General features: G+C 51.3%; 4 protein-coding genes across 4 annotated transcripts; 3 read left to right on the forward strand and 1 right to left on the reverse strand.

Annotated features, from left to right (window-relative positions):
• Positions 1-741: 741 nt before the first annotated feature.
• Positions 742-2,210, forward strand: BCR38DRAFT_331105 (triose-phosphate transporter family-domain-containing protein; the record flags this gene model as incomplete). The annotated part of the gene is made up of 5 exons (XM_040855026.1): positions 742-833; positions 896-963; positions 1,078-1,295; positions 1,354-1,761; positions 1,815-2,210. The coding sequence occupies 5 exons, from the start codon at positions 742-744 to the stop codon at positions 2,208-2,210; spliced, it is 1,182 nt and encodes a 393-aa protein (XP_040721583.1).
• Positions 2,211-5,561: 3,351 nt separating this feature from the next.
• BCR38DRAFT_418591 (adaptin N terminal region-domain-containing protein) lies at positions 5,562-9,213 on the reverse strand. The gene is made up of 4 exons (XM_040859236.1): positions 8,923-9,213; positions 8,170-8,869; positions 7,886-8,114; positions 5,562-7,831 (listed from the first exon to the last, which is right to left on the reverse strand). Coding segments are annotated over exons 1-4 (3,057 nt in total). The 5' UTR covers positions 8,925-9,213; the 3' UTR covers positions 5,562-5,705.
• A 274-nt stretch (positions 9,214-9,487) lies between these two features.
• Positions 9,488-10,637, forward strand: BCR38DRAFT_454359 (uncharacterized protein; the record flags this gene model as incomplete). Its single annotated transcript, XM_040861699.1, has 4 exons — positions 9,488-9,868; positions 9,923-10,129; positions 10,191-10,343; positions 10,401-10,637. 4 exons carry the CDS (start codon positions 9,488-9,490, stop codon positions 10,635-10,637), a joined length of 978 nt encoding a protein of 325 aa, XP_040721585.1.
• A 2,897-nt stretch (positions 10,638-13,534) lies between these two features.
• Positions 13,535-16,298, forward strand: BCR38DRAFT_25087 (uncharacterized protein). Its single transcript, XM_040854438.1, has 3 exons — positions 13,535-15,283; positions 15,339-15,853; positions 15,905-16,298. Exons 1-3 carry the CDS (start codon positions 14,009-14,011, stop codon positions 15,924-15,926), a joined length of 1,812 nt encoding a protein of 603 aa, XP_040721586.1. The 5' UTR covers positions 13,535-14,008; the 3' UTR covers positions 15,927-16,298.
• The last annotated feature ends 202 nt before the right edge of the window (positions 16,299-16,500 follow it).

A 16,500-nucleotide genomic window follows, 5' to 3' on the forward strand; every position in this document is an offset into this window, starting at 1 on the left:
TTAACTTCAATCTAATCTTAGAAGTGTATCTTATCATGAGCATCTCAACACCCGGATGGTGATCAATTCTTCCGTCAACCAACCTAATTTCAACAATATGACAAGTTTGTCCAATCATCTTCACTGAAGATGTTCTTCTAGAGATATACAGTTATCGTTGGTCTCTGCACAAGCACGAATGAAGCAAGGGCAGCTTCTGGCAGGGGTTCTGGCCCCCTGCTCTTGCACGCCAGAACCAACTCCGACGTGACACCATGCAACCTAGCACCAACATGCATTTCAATAGCTTTTCTAATGGAAGTAAGAAATTGCACTCTTCGTGCAATGTCCCACAATCCACCTTCCGCAAGCGCCTAATAAAGCGCTTCGTGGGCTCAGCCTCAGCTCAGTGAGAAGTCCCAGTATGGTCTGACTCAAGCATTTGGATAAGCCTTGCCTGGGTGATATTAACACAATTCAATAGCCTATTTACTTACTCTAGGAATTTATGAGGTATACAAAGATCACGATTGAAAGTCTCACTCTCCCAGCTTAGAGCCTCTCTTGATCTGTAGTTCCTCTGGCTCCCTGGTATTATTGACAAAACGCGCCTCTCCCTAGGAAATGAGTGATTCGCCCTGTCCGACGTCTGCGAGCCTTCGGCTCCAGAAGTAACCTAGTGTTTTGCCGCTCATTTGCATCTCGAGAATCTTTTGTTCTCCGCTTCACTCCTTCCAAGACAAAAACTGCAAGTTCACTGCGATGGCCGCCTCAAAGTTGCCCGTCCTGCCGGTAACGAACTACCCCAAAAAGCGAGCAGGCGGCCTCTTCCTTCATCCTGTATTCTATATCACGTAAGATGGCTTACCACTGCCGACAGAAAACCATGTCCGCTAACGAGATCTTTCGTTCACAGATGTTGGATCTTCTTTTCGAATCTCACCATCTTGTTCAACAAATGGTTGCTTGACACTGCAGGTTTTCGTGAGTATACCACAAATTGCGAGCGAGTCCAGCCTTGATAACACAGACACTCAGGATACCGTAAGTTGCAGTGAGGAATATTTCTTCTTCCCTCGGTTCTGACACAGTCACAAGCGGTGATCTTAACATGTTGGCACATGGTGTTTGCCTCTCTGGCAACACAATGCCTAGCCAGGACTACAAGTCTACTTGACGGCCGCCACGGTATCAAGATGGACAGGAAACTCTACGTCCGCGCAGTTCTGCCCATCGGTATCCTGTACAGTGGCTCGATGGTCTGCAGTAACCTAGTCTATCTGTATTTAAATGTAGCATTCATCCAGATGTTGAAGGTCAGCGAGCATCCCACTCATGCCGTATTCTCTGAGCGAAACTGAACACGGATCACAGGCGGCATCCCCATTCGCAACATTAGTTGTAGCCTGGCTCTGGAGACAGGAAAACCCGACCCGCGCGCTCGTCATCAAGATCCTCGTCATCGTCTGTGGCGTTCTGTTGGCCAGCGCAGGCGAGATCCACTTCTCATGGCCGGGTTTCCTCTACCAACTCGGCGGCCTCCTATTTGAATCTGTCCGTGTGGTCATGATCCACGCCCTCATGTCAGGCGGCGATATGGACACGGATCCCCTTGTCAGCTTGTACTACTACGCACCTGTGTGTGCCGTGACGAATGTCTTGGTGGCTGGAGTTACGGACTGGCCGTCCTTTCAATGGGAAGATCTAGCACGAGTCGGCGTGGGAATGCTGTTCTTGAATGCCTTCATCGCGTTCTTGTTGAACGTCTCGAGCGTGTTCCTGGTAAGCTGGCTTGGCCTCTACGCCATCGCTCCTACTTGCTCACTCTTTCACAGATCGGCAAGACCTCAGGCCTCATTCTCCACTTAACCGGCGTGCTGAAAAACATCCTCCTCGTCATATTAGCTGTCCTAATCTGGGGCACTGCCATTGCGCCACTGCAGATATTCGGCTACAGTGTGGCGCTGCTCGGCATCTTGTTCTACAAGATGGGTTGGGATGAAGTGAAGATGCACACCATGTCCTTCTCCAACCGATACACGGACGCTTCGGGCTCGACGGACGAGAAGAAACTGGCCACCTTTGTCAGAAGGGCACTGTTTTTCATCGCCCTCGTGGTGGTTACCGTCATCGTCCTTCGTCAAAGGCCACCGACCGGGGGGCTCTTTACTCACGCACACTCATCGCCGAACTCGGATGTCGAAAAGCTGCCCAAGCCGGATGTTCACTAAACAAGTGTGATTATATGAAGAGAGCATACTGTTTTGAACGAGCGCAGGGGATCAGGATGTTTATTGACCAGAAGGAGATTGCGGATAGAGTATTTTACTTGCGGAGCAACCGCACGAACAGTCGGCTCAGCTGCTTATACGAAACAGATAACAGTAGAGGTTTCATTGGCAGTAGCGAAGTATGTATGGGTTAGTTTATAAGCGTCTTACGACGGAACGCGCCTGGTAATGCAGTCAATATAGTTTGAGTCATTATCGATGTATTCCCGCGTAAGTCTTAATAATGCTTCCTGCATCACCGGACTTCACCGACACTCCAGGTCAAGATTATGAACAGCCTCAGCCAGACGTCGATTCTCGGACAAGTTTCATGCTAGGAATGGATAGATAAATGTTGCTCTTGACTTCTATCAGTGTACCATACAGCAGCGGGGTGGCGACACGCAAAAGTTGCTTTGACGTAAGGCAGACGGCTGCAGCGCAGCATAGTCGGCTCTCAGATGACATGCAGGTCTATCCTGCCACCTTTCGATGCCGAAGGTGTCTGGTAGGAAGGAGAAGATGCACGACTAGATCTCTTCCGGTGCCCGCCATTGTCAATGGTGGGCACTGGAGTGGTGAGCCGCGTCTGCTGTGAATTCCCGACCCAAGTAATTTTTAGCGACGTATTTGTGTGGTTCTCTGGGCTGTGGAACTGTCGGGGGGTTCTGCAAATGAAGAGCGTGATGGTCGTGAACAGTTGGGTAGCTCAGCACTTTTGGAACGCGCATGTGCGGTGCTTTCCTGAGGCGGCCTGAGAACGAAACTTGCTGCTCGAAGGTATTTTCTCGGTCGGATGGGTACTTAAGTATCTCTGAGGAAAATTGCTGCACCTGCGAAGCGGAAACGACAATATTTGGATGTAGCCTATACTTCAGCAGTGGGGATGGTGAAGCCTAGATGACACCGTTCTGTGCTGGGATGTGGGCAGTCAAAGAAAAGGTGATAGGAGACTTGGGACTAAATCAAAGACGCACCACCCACAAAGCCAATGATCAGCTCAGTCTTTGATTTTGATGAGGCCGAGCATGGTCCCCAAGAACACCTGCCAACTACCGAATGGACCTTGGGCGAATGGGTTCCAGGCTGTATGCCTGAGGGTTGCAAGAAGATGACCGAAATTTACAACTACTCGCCTGTCGATATTGGTGATTTTGTTGCTACTCGACGCATGCGTTCTTTTTCCATTATATGGCTACTTTAGGCGTTTGACCATTGAATTGCGCCTTGCATCCAGGCCGTTTCTGGTCAACTTCTGGTGTCGTCTCTACTACTGAGTCGATCACATCTTTCAGCAATTCAAACAAAAACCAAGATCGCCTGGCCCGTGATATCGTAAACCAAAACTAAAGTTACTTTAAATGTACCCGTGTATAAATGTCTCAGAAATACCTCATAATGGTGGATTGAGCGGAGGATAATCTCGTACATCGTCATAGTAGATTTATCGGTTTCCATCACGAATTTTCTCATAAATCCCGTTGGCAGATCTAAGTTGCGTACTGGTTAGGCTATCTCCTAGCTGTAGCAGTTACAAGTCGTCTGAATAGACTACTGTTAGCAACTACTGCTTACATGTCCCTGGTTTACAATTTCGTCAGATTCAGGGAGGAGGGAGGAAGGAAGGTACAACATGGTAAATATGACCTTGTCTTTATTACTACGATTAGGTCTACAGATTGTGAACAAGTTTAAGTAGTACTGCTCACACAGTTATGATTCGCCGACAACAATATCCATTACTATCACGTTTTCTAGGCCACAATATGAACCAATAACTCATCCTAGTCCTCCGAGGCCAGTGGCTTCTTGCACCAAGGAGACTGACGACCTCTATCATTATCGCGAAAAGGTGAGCTCCTCTGCTACTGGTGAGCGTGCACTGACGAAACATATCCCTGAGGAGCACGTTCCAGTACTCGGGATCGTCGAACACCACCGGGACCTCAGTCCGGAACAAAACGGGGTCATCTACTTGCTGCTATGAGGGGTGTGCTATCAGGCACAAGACTGCGGAAAGAGGAAATCCGGCCGACACCTCTCTCCCACCCCCGATTAGATACCACATCTAGAAGTTTGTGCCCACACCAGCGACCAAAAAGGTCGCCATGGGTCACTTCCTTCCCTGACTACCAAGTGATGCCCAGGCCCGAAGAGTAACATCTTTCAAGGTCTCTTGTAATATGCTGGCCCTGTGAAAAGACAAGGATATGTTAATACACCCAGACAGTTTTGGGGTACATTCGGAAAGAGAGCAGGAAAGAACGGCGTTGTAATCCATGCCCAAAGGAAAGCTAGGTAGCTGGCGTAACGCCTGAAGGTCTCTTTCATACGACTATCGTATGCTCCTCGGTTGGAGCCCGTTTCTGTTTGAACTAAACTGTCAATGGCAATAGAGATTGAAGTTCATGTGTAACCGCTGGCTGTCGTCTGTGGTTGGCGCAATTCGACAAATAATGGGCACGGCACTCAATCGACGTAACGTGAACAAGGATGCCGCTAACCAATTGTATGCGTGTTGGTCGTCAGCATGATGGCGCAGTGCCTACTCAAGCATCTACTTATCATTATATCCGGTATGGTGTTAGGCAAGCTCCACAACTACCCCCACATCCCCCCAGTATTGTCCAGCGCTGAACAATTGAGAGTGTGAGAATCTTGCATAGCCTCCCTAACAACATCCAAAACCAACAACTGACCTCCATTACCAAAACACCAACCACAGGCTTCGATTCTTTCGCCAATAAACACGCGCTCAAGGGCACTCGGCTCTCATACTTGACCCTCCTCACCTTGCATGCCCTAGGTTTGTCTGCCCGGGGATTTTGGAATGTCCATAGTGCCCGTGTTTTGGGTAGCCGTCAGCTGCACGCACGCACACGGCTTCAACGGGGATGCGACCATCAATGTGGTTGGTAGTCTCCTCGGCGCGCCTCGGATGTAGACCCTACCGGAGACTTTGCGGGAGACTGCAGTGTTGTGTTCGAGATTGTTGATCGGCTCACTCAAGTACTGCCAGAGTGGAAGAGGATTGCAGGATCGGATGTCAGTTTTGCTGTGGCCTACGTTGTAAGTTGTGGAAGTGGGTGGTGAGGATTACTGGGGCTAGGGGAATCGGAGACCGTTGACTATAAGTCGACACTCTTTTGACATATAGTTATGACGAAGGCAAACGAGTTGTTATTTGGCGAAGTCTAGCGTTCGTGTCATACTGTAAATGGACCTTCGGTTATCTGGTCCCCTTTCACTGTGGACTCTAGGGGCGGTGATTACACCACTTGGCCTGCATGCGATGTGGAGAGGATTAGTTGCCTCGCGCACAACTTTAGGGCTGGGAACTTTTTCGTATATGGTTACGACATAAACCTACTCCGATCGGCTTAAATGGATTTGAACTTGGTTCCGTTCATCTAATGATACCCATTATTAGATACTACCAATCAACCCATTCATCACTCAATCCTGTATCTCAGCCGCCCGAGCTTTCTTCTTCTTCTTTGGCTTCACCGCGTCAGGGTTGTCCTCGACTGCTGCCAATTCGCCAGCAGGTGTTTCCTGTCCCTCATCGACGACAGCTGGTTTCTTCTTCTTCTTTTTGGCCTTGACTACAGCACCGTCGCCCTCGGCTATGGGGGTGGCCTTCTTTTTCTTCTTCTTGACCACCGTGCCCTCGGCGTCGAGCCCCTGAGCTACCTGTATCCGCTCATTGGCATGCTGCATCTCGAGGCGCAGACGTTCCACCTCCTTCATGGCCTGCAGCATCTCGGCTTCCTCGCGCTGCTGCGCCTCGAAGTCGTAGCCCTTGCCCTTGGGGTCACCTTCCAGGTTGAGGGACCCGAGGTTGGTCGAATCAACTGCGAGAAGTGCTTGCTTCATCTTCTTGGCCCGCGATTTCGTGAAGCTGTCGGAGTTGTTTTCAGAATCGTAGTTTCTTGGGGTTGAGACGCCGCTAAAGCCCAAAGTCTCGTCGGCTTCGATGACGATCTTTTGTCGAGGTTTAGGCCGGACCGGTTTGGAGGGTTGAGATGGAACATTTCCGCTTATCCCGACATTGAGTTTGTCAAGATTCAACTCCATAATAGGGATTGCATCAACATCCAAGTCTGCCCCGTTGGAATTCTGAAGGATATTGTGGATCGGCGTAGACGTTCCCGGCAAATTGTCGCTTCCTCCAATGTAGAAAGGGTCGTCTTTATTCCTTTCCATACGTTCTGCTTTCCTCCGAGCCACGATATCGGCATCGAGATATGAGTCTTCCGTAGGCTGCTGATAAGAGCTGACAACTTCATCTTTGCTCTCCGCCAAACGACTAATGGCGGGCTCAGATGCAATACTGGTCGGTGGCTGACGTTGATTATAGTATATCTCAAACTCGTCCGTCTCGTCTGCTGGTAGTATAATATGATCGGCCTCGGCCAACAGACTGTTCAAGTTTGGATTAATAGGTTCGTCGAGATCCAACCCTTCTGGGAGAGGCACGTTCTTCTGGGCGTTACTAGCCATCGACTTCAGTTCCCACCCTGAGAATAGGGAAGGCATAGCTTGTGTAAGAAGTAACGGGGCATCTTGTTGTTCGTCGTTCGACGAGATGTCTTTACCAGATACAGCCTCTGCTGTCAGCTTCAACAGTTCTGTAAACTCTACGGCTCGTTCCTGAACTTCGAGATTCGGGTGCATAGCCAAAGGTTCAAAGATATGAATCATGCGTGCCATGAGCAGCGAAATCTTGGATTTGCGTTGGGCAGTCCAGAGTGCAAGATCGTCTCCAGCTATCAAGGAGAACACCTTCGTAGCTGCCTGTAAACACGAGGCGAGCGATTCAGGCGATGTAGTTCGCGGAATCAACTGAAGCAACGAGGATAGGGCATCATCAGGCGACGAGGTGTCAGATGCAAATTCTCCAATAATCCAAGCCACAGGTTTCAGCGCCCCCGAGACGACTGGATGCCCTAGAGGCGCATCTTTGCTGAATTGAGCCATCACCGTTTCAGCGGCCTGAACGCAGGCCGGTCGGATAGCCGAAACCCTGACGGTGATGTTGCGAAGTTCATCGCCAATTCTTTCAGATACATCTCCGACATTAGATCTACCTGATGGAGATAACGCATCAATTTCGCTGGCCGGCCGTGGCTGCGGCGCAGTCCGGATGAGCTGTGTAAGAATATCGATATACCACTCGAAATCGTGGAGGTGGCGGTAATTGCTTGTGGTGCACATATTTACAATCCTGTTGATCACATCAATCCTATAGTCGTCGGGAAGGGGTGGCATATGATCCTCGGCTTGTTGACCGGGATTGATCCTCCTTTCTAAAGCCTCGTCGTCGGATTCTAGGTCTGCAGGATCGACCGCAGCAATGTTCCGATTCTCCGTAGACGAGTTCTTGAGTTGTCTCATGAGACGGCTGACGATTGAGACCAGGTTATCCTTATTAACCATGCCCTGAACCAAATCCAGCGCCTTTATGCGAATGGAGATGTCCGTACTGTCGATGCATTCCAGTATTACGTCCTCTTGTTGAGCAACAAGCGATGGATGGGTGACCACGATCCTGTTGAAGGCTAGAAGGGCCACGAACTTGACTAGAGTGTGATTGTTGTTAGAGTCATTCAAGTACCTGAACCGCGTGCACTCACGATTGGGATCACCATCTACCATGACCATGCTCCGAAGCTTACTAACGCATAAAGAAGCAATTTCTTCCCTTCCAGCATCGTCCTCACCACTGCCAAGAATCCCACCCTGGATAATACCATTGATACACTCGTAGAGTAGTGACATGGCAGGCGTTGTCCGGATGATTTCTGTCAGGGGCGGAAGTAGCTTCCGCACCAGTCTTGGCTCAAGGGGGGTCAAAGTAGCGAACTATTCCCACATTAGCACCCTCACTCAATTGAAGGGAAGATCCATACTCCAGTACCAATTTGATGAGTTTTATTGCCATCCAATTATTTCCACTGTCGACTAGCAACTCGAACAAGCGTGGTGCCAATGGGAGAAAATCGTGTGGCCGCCGCCATCCCAGTTCGCAGACCACATTCACAATGGCTGCGGTAACGCTGGGATCCTCCGCAGCATCCATCAGCTTCTCTTTGATCTTGGGCCATGCCGCACGCAATGTCTCTGGATATACCAATGCGAGTCTGTAAAGTGTGACGATCGTCTTCTTGCGGATGGAAGGATGGGTGTGATTCAGTCGTGGAAGTAGGTCGGAGAGAGTCGAAAGGGCGAGGGACGGGGTGATGACGTGAGGCAGAGCCACAATGGGTAGGGCGATCGTCGTGGTCGATGCGGCGGTCAAATCCTTCTTCAGAAGATTTGTTGCAAGCATAAGGACCTCGGTATTGGGTCCAAAGCTTTGGACGGCGCCAAGATAGCCCAGGCGCTTCTGATGATATTTGGAGGAGGACATAACCTCGAGGACGTGGAAGGAAGCCCACGACATGTCATGCCCAAACATTTCCAGGTACACCAGCTTCAGCAGAGCCGTTGCCTTGAGGTCCAGATCTTGGGTTCGAATCTCGGTCCGACATTCTTTCAAACAGTTTTGTATATACTCCTTCTCGTTACCCTTGTGATTTCGCATGCCTCGGATGAGGTCGTATAGCGACTTCTCGAACCTGAAAGCGCATGAGTTGGTGTGGGCAGTAGCATAGTTTCCTGGGTCACGCACATGGCTGCTTGACTTGCACCCGGGCTGGTGCTGGCTGTCTACAGGAGTGAAGAAGCTATAAGTCGGTGTGCTGGCTGGATATTCGGATTTCTAGGTAGGCCATCATCGTGCCAGCGCAAATCGCTGTGTGCTGTTTCAGACGATGGCGCCGCGAGAAATTCGAGGATCGCCGGAGTTAAAGTACGTGTCGGTTGGTTGTCACAAGAGAGGTGGATATATCCAGGTGAGTGCCCCGCGACAACTAATCCAGCTCTTGAATGAACCTGGTAACAGGCAAGACGTAATCTCGTAGACCGATCGCCGGTTATCTTAATCCCAGCGCAGTCCGCCGGATTAACAGGTGACCGTGCCCCGGTCCAGCGATCCAATCCATGAGTGGGTCTCAACTCAACTGGGGTAGCTCTAGATTGTAGCATCTGGTAGGTGCCCTGTCTGGTAACATCACCATCGCGATACAACTATTCCCGAGCATCTACTCACCAACGTGGCCAATTTGCCGCAGCACAGTTCGTCGAACAACACAATCTACTACGTCACAATAAACGTACAGTGCTCACACCACACCATGTCTTCTTCATCACTCCTCCGATCGCCCAGCAACCTCCCGCCAGCAACCGCCTTGCAGCTTGCACAGCACGCTCCCAAGATCCTCGAAAACTCGCCTGGAGCCGTATCCACATCCGCATTGGAGTCTTTGTTCTCCGCCACAGAGACACCTGAGCTCTGGATCATATATGAGAACTTATTGCTTTCATGTCTCCGTACAGGCGACGAACAATCGGCGCACCACTGTCTGGGCAGACTCGTGAATCGTTTCGGGGATGACAATGAGCGCATCATGGCCTTGATAGGTCTACTGAAAGAGGCCGATGCAGAGGACAATGCGACTCTAGAGGTGGTGCTGAAGGAGTACGAACAGATACTGGAAAACGACCCTACAAACATAGTAAGCTGCATACTACCAGCTTGCATTTTTTGAGCTCCTGACACCCTATTGCAGCCTATCACCAAGCGCCGCGCTGCTCTTCTTCGGTCGTTGGGTAGAGTCTCAGACGCCGTCACCGCTCTGATTGCGCTCCTAGACTTCAGCCCTACTGACAGCGAAGCTTGGTCCGAGTTAGCGGACTTGTACTTCTCGCAAGGGCTGTACTCCCAAGCCATTTTTGCACTCGAGGAGATCTTGGTTTTACAGCCTAATGCATGGAATGTTAGTTGATGCAGATTTGTACAGCTGTGATACTTTCATATAACTGACTTGCGTATTTAAGATCCATGCACGATTAGGCGAGATGCTTTTGATGGCAGCCAAGACATCGCAACAAACGGATGCGTCAAAGCAGTTGAGTGAGGCGCTCAAGAGATTCTGCCGTAGCGTGGAACTCTGCGACGACTATTTGCGCGGCTATTATGGACTCAAACTTGTAAGCTGTGATCATCCCAAGACGACCCACCAGTCGGGTGACTGACAATTCATGAAGACGACCAAGCAGCTCCTGAGTGATACAAAAAAATCAACAAAACTGCCTGAAAGCGGTGGGTTGTCATTGCCAGATGCAGCTACTTTACGAAAATTGGACGGACTCGCAACTGAGAAACTCGGGGAAATCACCCGACGGTTTTCGGCAGGCGAAAGGGGTTGGCAAGGTTACGACGAGGCCGAGATCGCGGCAGCTCGGGAGTTACTCGAGAAGGAGGGCGGGATAACAGTTAGGTGAAGACGCCCCGAATACCCGGAATCAATACAACTCAGAGTCAAGTGACACAGTCGTCATGTCAACCATGAGCTCACAGCGAACTGTATCGAGAAGTGAAACCCAGAAAGGGCCATCGCAGCTGCTTGTATGCGGGTTCTGCTGCGACGGCTCATTACGCTTTGAAAGCCGATGGCAGGCTTGGCGCCTGGCTGGAATGTCAGAAGCGACTACGAAGAGGACGCTATTGGTGCCTTATGTACAGCCAGACAGACGGTGGGGCTTTGGGCAGAAGCATCTAAGATGCGCTCAATTCTTGTCATTTCCGATGAGGCAGTACGTGGCTCCAGTCGCGAGCCTTGTATGTCGTAGGCTGACGAAAGGTCCAGACTTTGGGGCGGCTTGTCCAAGGTGCAGACTCATTCGTATTGGCCCGGTTCTTGTGCATGAAGAAAAGCCATGAAATCTTTCATTTGGGCAGCAAGGCACCATTGAAGGTGACTGTTCAACATCTTGGCTCCACTTTGGGACGGCCCCACCCGCAATGTTTCATGGAGAACCCAACAGCCCAGCTACCCACACGCGGGTATCAATACATGCTTCAGCGGGTTCACCCACTGACATGAGTCACATATTTTCGACTGACTGTAGACCCCACGAAATGTTAGTGGCAATACATCATTACAGGCTCTCGAAGCCGCCAGTATTGGTCACGACTAAGGTCCCATTTCGAAATGGGCGGTCAAAGTAAACTAGAGACGCTTATCCCGCATTGCGGAGTGAAGCCAAAGCATGGCATTAGGATTGAAGTCCCGGGTGCCTGAATATATGCCTCGCTTTGAACAGCCATTATTGGCAAACAAAAGCTTACAAGTCACCGAATTGTCCAACCCCAAATTCCAGATTCGTTTCACTCATTGCTATCAAGGCCAGTCGCCAGTTGCCTTCGTACCTGCGGCTACTCTTGCCAAGTCCCCCAGTTTTCCCAAATATTGAAGTACCATGTCAAGTTCGCAAAAATATCGATACCACGAGAACTACAGAAGACCGTTCCAGACTGGGGGACGGTCCGTTAGCTACAAGACCCCATAGAGTCGCGAAAGCGACCAAGAGCAGCAGCACAAGACTTCAAACGAGTTCCATAGTTCTCACAAGGTTCTCAGCATCATGCAGGAGTAGGAAAATTCTCGATGGCTAACGTTTGATCCGCTACGACTATTAAGTCACATCAAGTGTGTAGGCAGACCTGCAACTGTTGCACTTTTAGCCGCCGATTGAGAGAAATTCGGTGTAAGTGCATATGAGGCCCTGCATTGATGATGGTTTAGAACGATGCACTGACCAGATTGCAGGTCTACAGCTGTACACAGGTCGGTCTGCAAGTGCATAGCCATAGCAGCTAAACAGTATTGAACTGCCCCTCCACCCCGCTCTTAAAGCTGTCGTTGTACTCCGTACTCTTCGCCGTGAGTTTTTCTTCGGGTTAAGACCACTGGACAACGTGACAAATTCCCTGTCGACGGACATTCAGTGAGATTCTTGGCTTTCATCCCACTAGAATCAATCCGACAGACAAATCGAAGGCCAACAGGATACCTGGCAGCTCACGGGAAAACCCACCTGGCCAACGACAAGCAGAAACCAACAGTCACCGATCCCCAGCACCGAATAACCCACTTGTTCAGCCCTGTTGACCCTCCCAGAAAAGCACAGGACCTCTTGGGGTCAAGGATTAAGGTATGCGATTTCCTCTTATCTGTCGGTGGCATTGGGTGTTTAAATACACATACTCCCTTATATTCTGGGCCAAAGTTGGTCAGCCTCAATTGGGTACTTTTCACAAGATGCATCTAGATGGGGTAAACATGAGCGGCGTCCGCTCACTGCCGAGGACGTAGCTACTTTAAGTCGGCCTCCGCTCTTTGGGAAACCCCAAGAAACAAGTCGAACTGCACGGAGGGGGCAGCGCTGGCCAGCGCTGGGCTACAGCTTGTGTGACGGCCTCCGATCCAGCGCTGCATTTGGGATAGCCACTCTTAGTTGCATCTAACGCCCCTTTGGCACTCGCTGACTATATATCGTAGCGTCAGCGCCGCTACTTCCAGTTGACACAGGACCTGCTGTTCTCTTGATCCGCTGTGCCGCTCGCAGCTTGCAAGAAGAGGGGACGTTGCATATCCCGCTTCAGATCTTCCCCCCTTGAACGTTTGCGACGCTCTCCTCTCGCGCATTCCCAGCTGCCCTGCCACGGGAGGGAGAGGCAGTTGGCTTTAGTCGCATAGAAGCTTCAGTGGAGTGGTCAATTCGGTTTTATTGAATACCGGCCCAGTCTCTCGAAGCAAGCAATTTTAGCAATTTTTTTGCTCACCGCGACCCAATCCAGCCCAACGGGTGCGGTTGTGCGAGAAACTCAGGATCCCTGCTTTCACTACATTACTCGTTAAGAACCCAACTCGTCAAGAACCCACGAGAATCAGGAATCGTCCTTGCGACACTCATACCAGAGCGCGCCAGGCCCAAACTCTTACTATTCCTGCCACCACTACCCCAAACCACCTCTCACGACAATTTAGTCAATTTGATCGCATTTGTTCCCTTCGTTGAGCCAACACTCCAACAACGCCGCATCGCACCCTTCAATTGGCGACAAGTCACACGCACACACAATACCTTTACAAGACAATCGATCATTGTTCGCAGACGCCACCACGGGCGATCAGAGTCAAAGGCTGAGCTGTGTTTCACTTCGGCCACACACGGGCGACGCCATCTGAATTCCGAATATTCCATTGCTATCGCCTTTGCTCCGACTTGCTCGAGCGATTGTCGTAGGTGGAGGGTACGGCGACACCAGCTTGCTCCGATATGTCGTGAGTTCCCACTGGTACAGCACTCTCAGTCTTCCTACTAACGTCGCAATCCAGCCGGACTCGGATTCGTCTTACTACCCGCCACAACGAGATCATTTCGGGAGACTCGTCTAGTTACGAAGACGACCATTTCAGCTCGTCAAACTCTTACGCCGAAGACGATCTTGCAGACACGAGTGACGAACTGGACCCAGAGGACTCGGCTTCTGTGAGCCCGGGCCAGTCTTATCGTCCGAGTAGCAACCCGCGTCAGCCATCTCGACGACACAAGCCTCCCCATAGGCCACATTCCGGATACGCCTACAGGCCTGCACCACCAGATTCCGTCAGTGTGGATTTCCCGGACGAGCCCTACGGGCCGCCGTTCGCCCCTGCTCCAGGCCGGGCGGCGGCGGCGGCGGGTATGCCCCCCCAGCATTCTATGGAGGCCGTGGCGGTCCCGGTCCAGGACCAGGACCCCAGGGTCCCGGATATGCTCAAACTCATGTTGGAGGCTACGGTCCAAGCCCATACCCTCAACAGCAAATGGTACCGTATGGCGGTTACTCACAAAATCCATTCGCGCCCATGCAAGGTCAAGGTGGTAATTATTTCCAACCCGAACACAGGGGTGGCTGGCCTGGCACTAATGAGATGATGCCATACGGGGGACAACATTACTTTGGCGGACCCCAAGGATACCCGGTTCCTCAAGCTATGCAGCAGTATCATCAATGGTCACCCCCTCCGCCTGCCCCAACGGAGGTGGGTACTCGTGCTCCTTCAGCACCACCGGCACCGGCACCAGCGCCACCGCCTGAGCCGCCCAAACCAGATCCGGAAAAGGAGGCTATGGCGAAGCAGTTGGCGGAAATCAAAGCAGAGCAGAAGAGAAAGGAGGATGAAGCGAAACAAAAAGAAATGGAAGCCAAAATCAGGGAAGAAGCTGAAGCTGCGTTCACTCGTAAGATGGAGCAGATGCAGAGGGACGAAAAGGTCCGGCAAGAGGAGAGAGCGGCAGCCCTAGCGAAAGCTAAGAAGGAGATTGAGGAAGCCCGGAGGGAGGCTGAGAAAGCTGCTCGTGACGCAGTCGAAGCCGAAAGGAAAGCCGAGGTGGAACGCCAGAAAGCCGAAGCGGCAGCCCTAGAGAAAGCTAAGAAGGAGATTGAGGAAGCCCGGAGGGAGGCTGAGAAAGCTGCTCGTGACGCAGTCGAGGCCGAAAGGAAAGCCGAGGTGGAACGCCAGAAGGCCGAAGCAGCAGCTCGCGCTAGGGCAGAACAGGACGCCCGAGACAGGATTGAGGCTGAGAAGAGGGCTGAGGCTGAACGCCAAAAAGCGGCAGCCGAAGCTAACGCTCGAGCAGAACGAGATGCTCGAGAAAAGTTAGAAGCTGAGCGTCGTGCCGCAGAGGAACGCGCAAAGAAAGAAGCGGAAGCAGCAGCACTCGCCGAGGTCGCAGCTCAGTTGAAGCTTGAAAAGGCCATCAAGGCCAAAGAGGAGGCCGAAGCAGCAGCGGTGAAGAAGGCAGCCGAAGAAGCTGAATGGCGGAAGAAGCTGGAAGAGCAGGCCCTCCTCAAAGCTGAAACCGAGGCGCGCAAAAAGATCGAGGATGAACGGAAAGCAGCAGAGGATGCTAAGGCTGCAGAAGACGCTAACAAAGAGAGGGAGGAAGCTTTCAAGAAGAGGGCATTAGAAGAGGCCAAGGTGACAGCAGAAGAGCTAAATAAGAAGGCAATGGGGAAAGACAAGCCCCCCATAAAATTCAAGGATGCGGTTGGGAGGAAATTCAGTTTCCCCTTTCACATTTGCCAGACTTGGAAGGTCAGTGTTTCTATCGCATGTTTCTTCAAGTTTTCGAACTGACTATTTGCTCTAGGGCATGGACGACCTGATTAAACAAGCTTTTTCGCATGTTGATCAGATTGGCCCTCATGTGCAGGCTGGTCATTTCGACCTAATAGGGCCGGACGGCGAAATCATCCTTCCCCAAGTCTGGGACAAGGTCATCGAGCCTGACTGGGCCATCACAATGCAGATGTGGCCGATGGACAGGCCGGCAGGTCCACCTGGAGGAATTCATGGTAGGCCTCCCGGTGGTCATCCTGGCGGTCATCCCGGCCATCCCGCCCACCCCGGCCACCCCGGCCACCCGGGGGCCCCGGGTGTTGGTCGCCCAACACCCGGGGCATTTGGACTGCCCGGTCGACGTCCCACGGGGGCTCCAATGGCGGGACCCCCCCCTCCTCCGGGACCGCCTATGCCTGGCATGCGGCCTGCTGGGGCTGGGATGATGGGTGGACGAACAGCACATGTTATTGATGTTGCCCCGAAAAAGAAGCACAAGTCTAAGCCAGGTGTACTTGCGGGATTCTTTGCTCCCCCTAAGAAGAAGTAGGTCAACCCGAATGACGAATATTTGGTCATAAGCTAACGAGGTGATAGGAGCAGCAAGAAGTCAAAATAAGTGTGGGCGAGTGAGTAGTATCCGGGCTGCATGCTCGTCGTGCAACGCGTTGTAGAGCACTGATTGCAGTGCCACCACCGTCAGCGCTACATCAACAAAACAGTTTTGCTATCTCCTCCACTCCCATTTCAGGAGCGTTCCGATTTCTTTTCAGCTCCTAATTTTGGCATTATACCCCCGGGCTCCAATGACGTTGGTATCTTGAAGCAGCTTTTTGGTTTTTACTTGGCAGGTTGGCAAGGGACGGCACTGCTGTACTCGTCAAATCCCCCCTGAAAACATTGTTTTCCGCTTGCAACTGATAGGGCTGATGTTTTTTTTTGTGTTTTTGAATTGAGCGAATTTATTATCATTTGGGAGTATGATGCGCTACGAGAGAAGATGAGACGCGTTCATGATGGTTCGGAAGCCTCTGGGCTATACGAGAACCTGACTTGGTGCATCACAACGAAACCTAGGGGAGAGGCATGGTTTGGGGTGCTGATCTAGATGGGTATTTCATCGTTCTATGCACGTCGGGATGATTTACATGTGGAGTTCAAGTTGATCTAATAAAAGAGCAATATTTCTACCA

This window comes from Pseudomassariella vexata (genome assembly GCF_002105095.1).
Source record: "Pseudomassariella vexata strain CBS 129021 chromosome Unknown BCR38scaffold_1, whole genome shotgun sequence".
Classification (NCBI taxonomy): domain Eukaryota; kingdom Fungi; phylum Ascomycota; class Sordariomycetes; order Amphisphaeriales; family Pseudomassariaceae; genus Pseudomassariella; species Pseudomassariella vexata.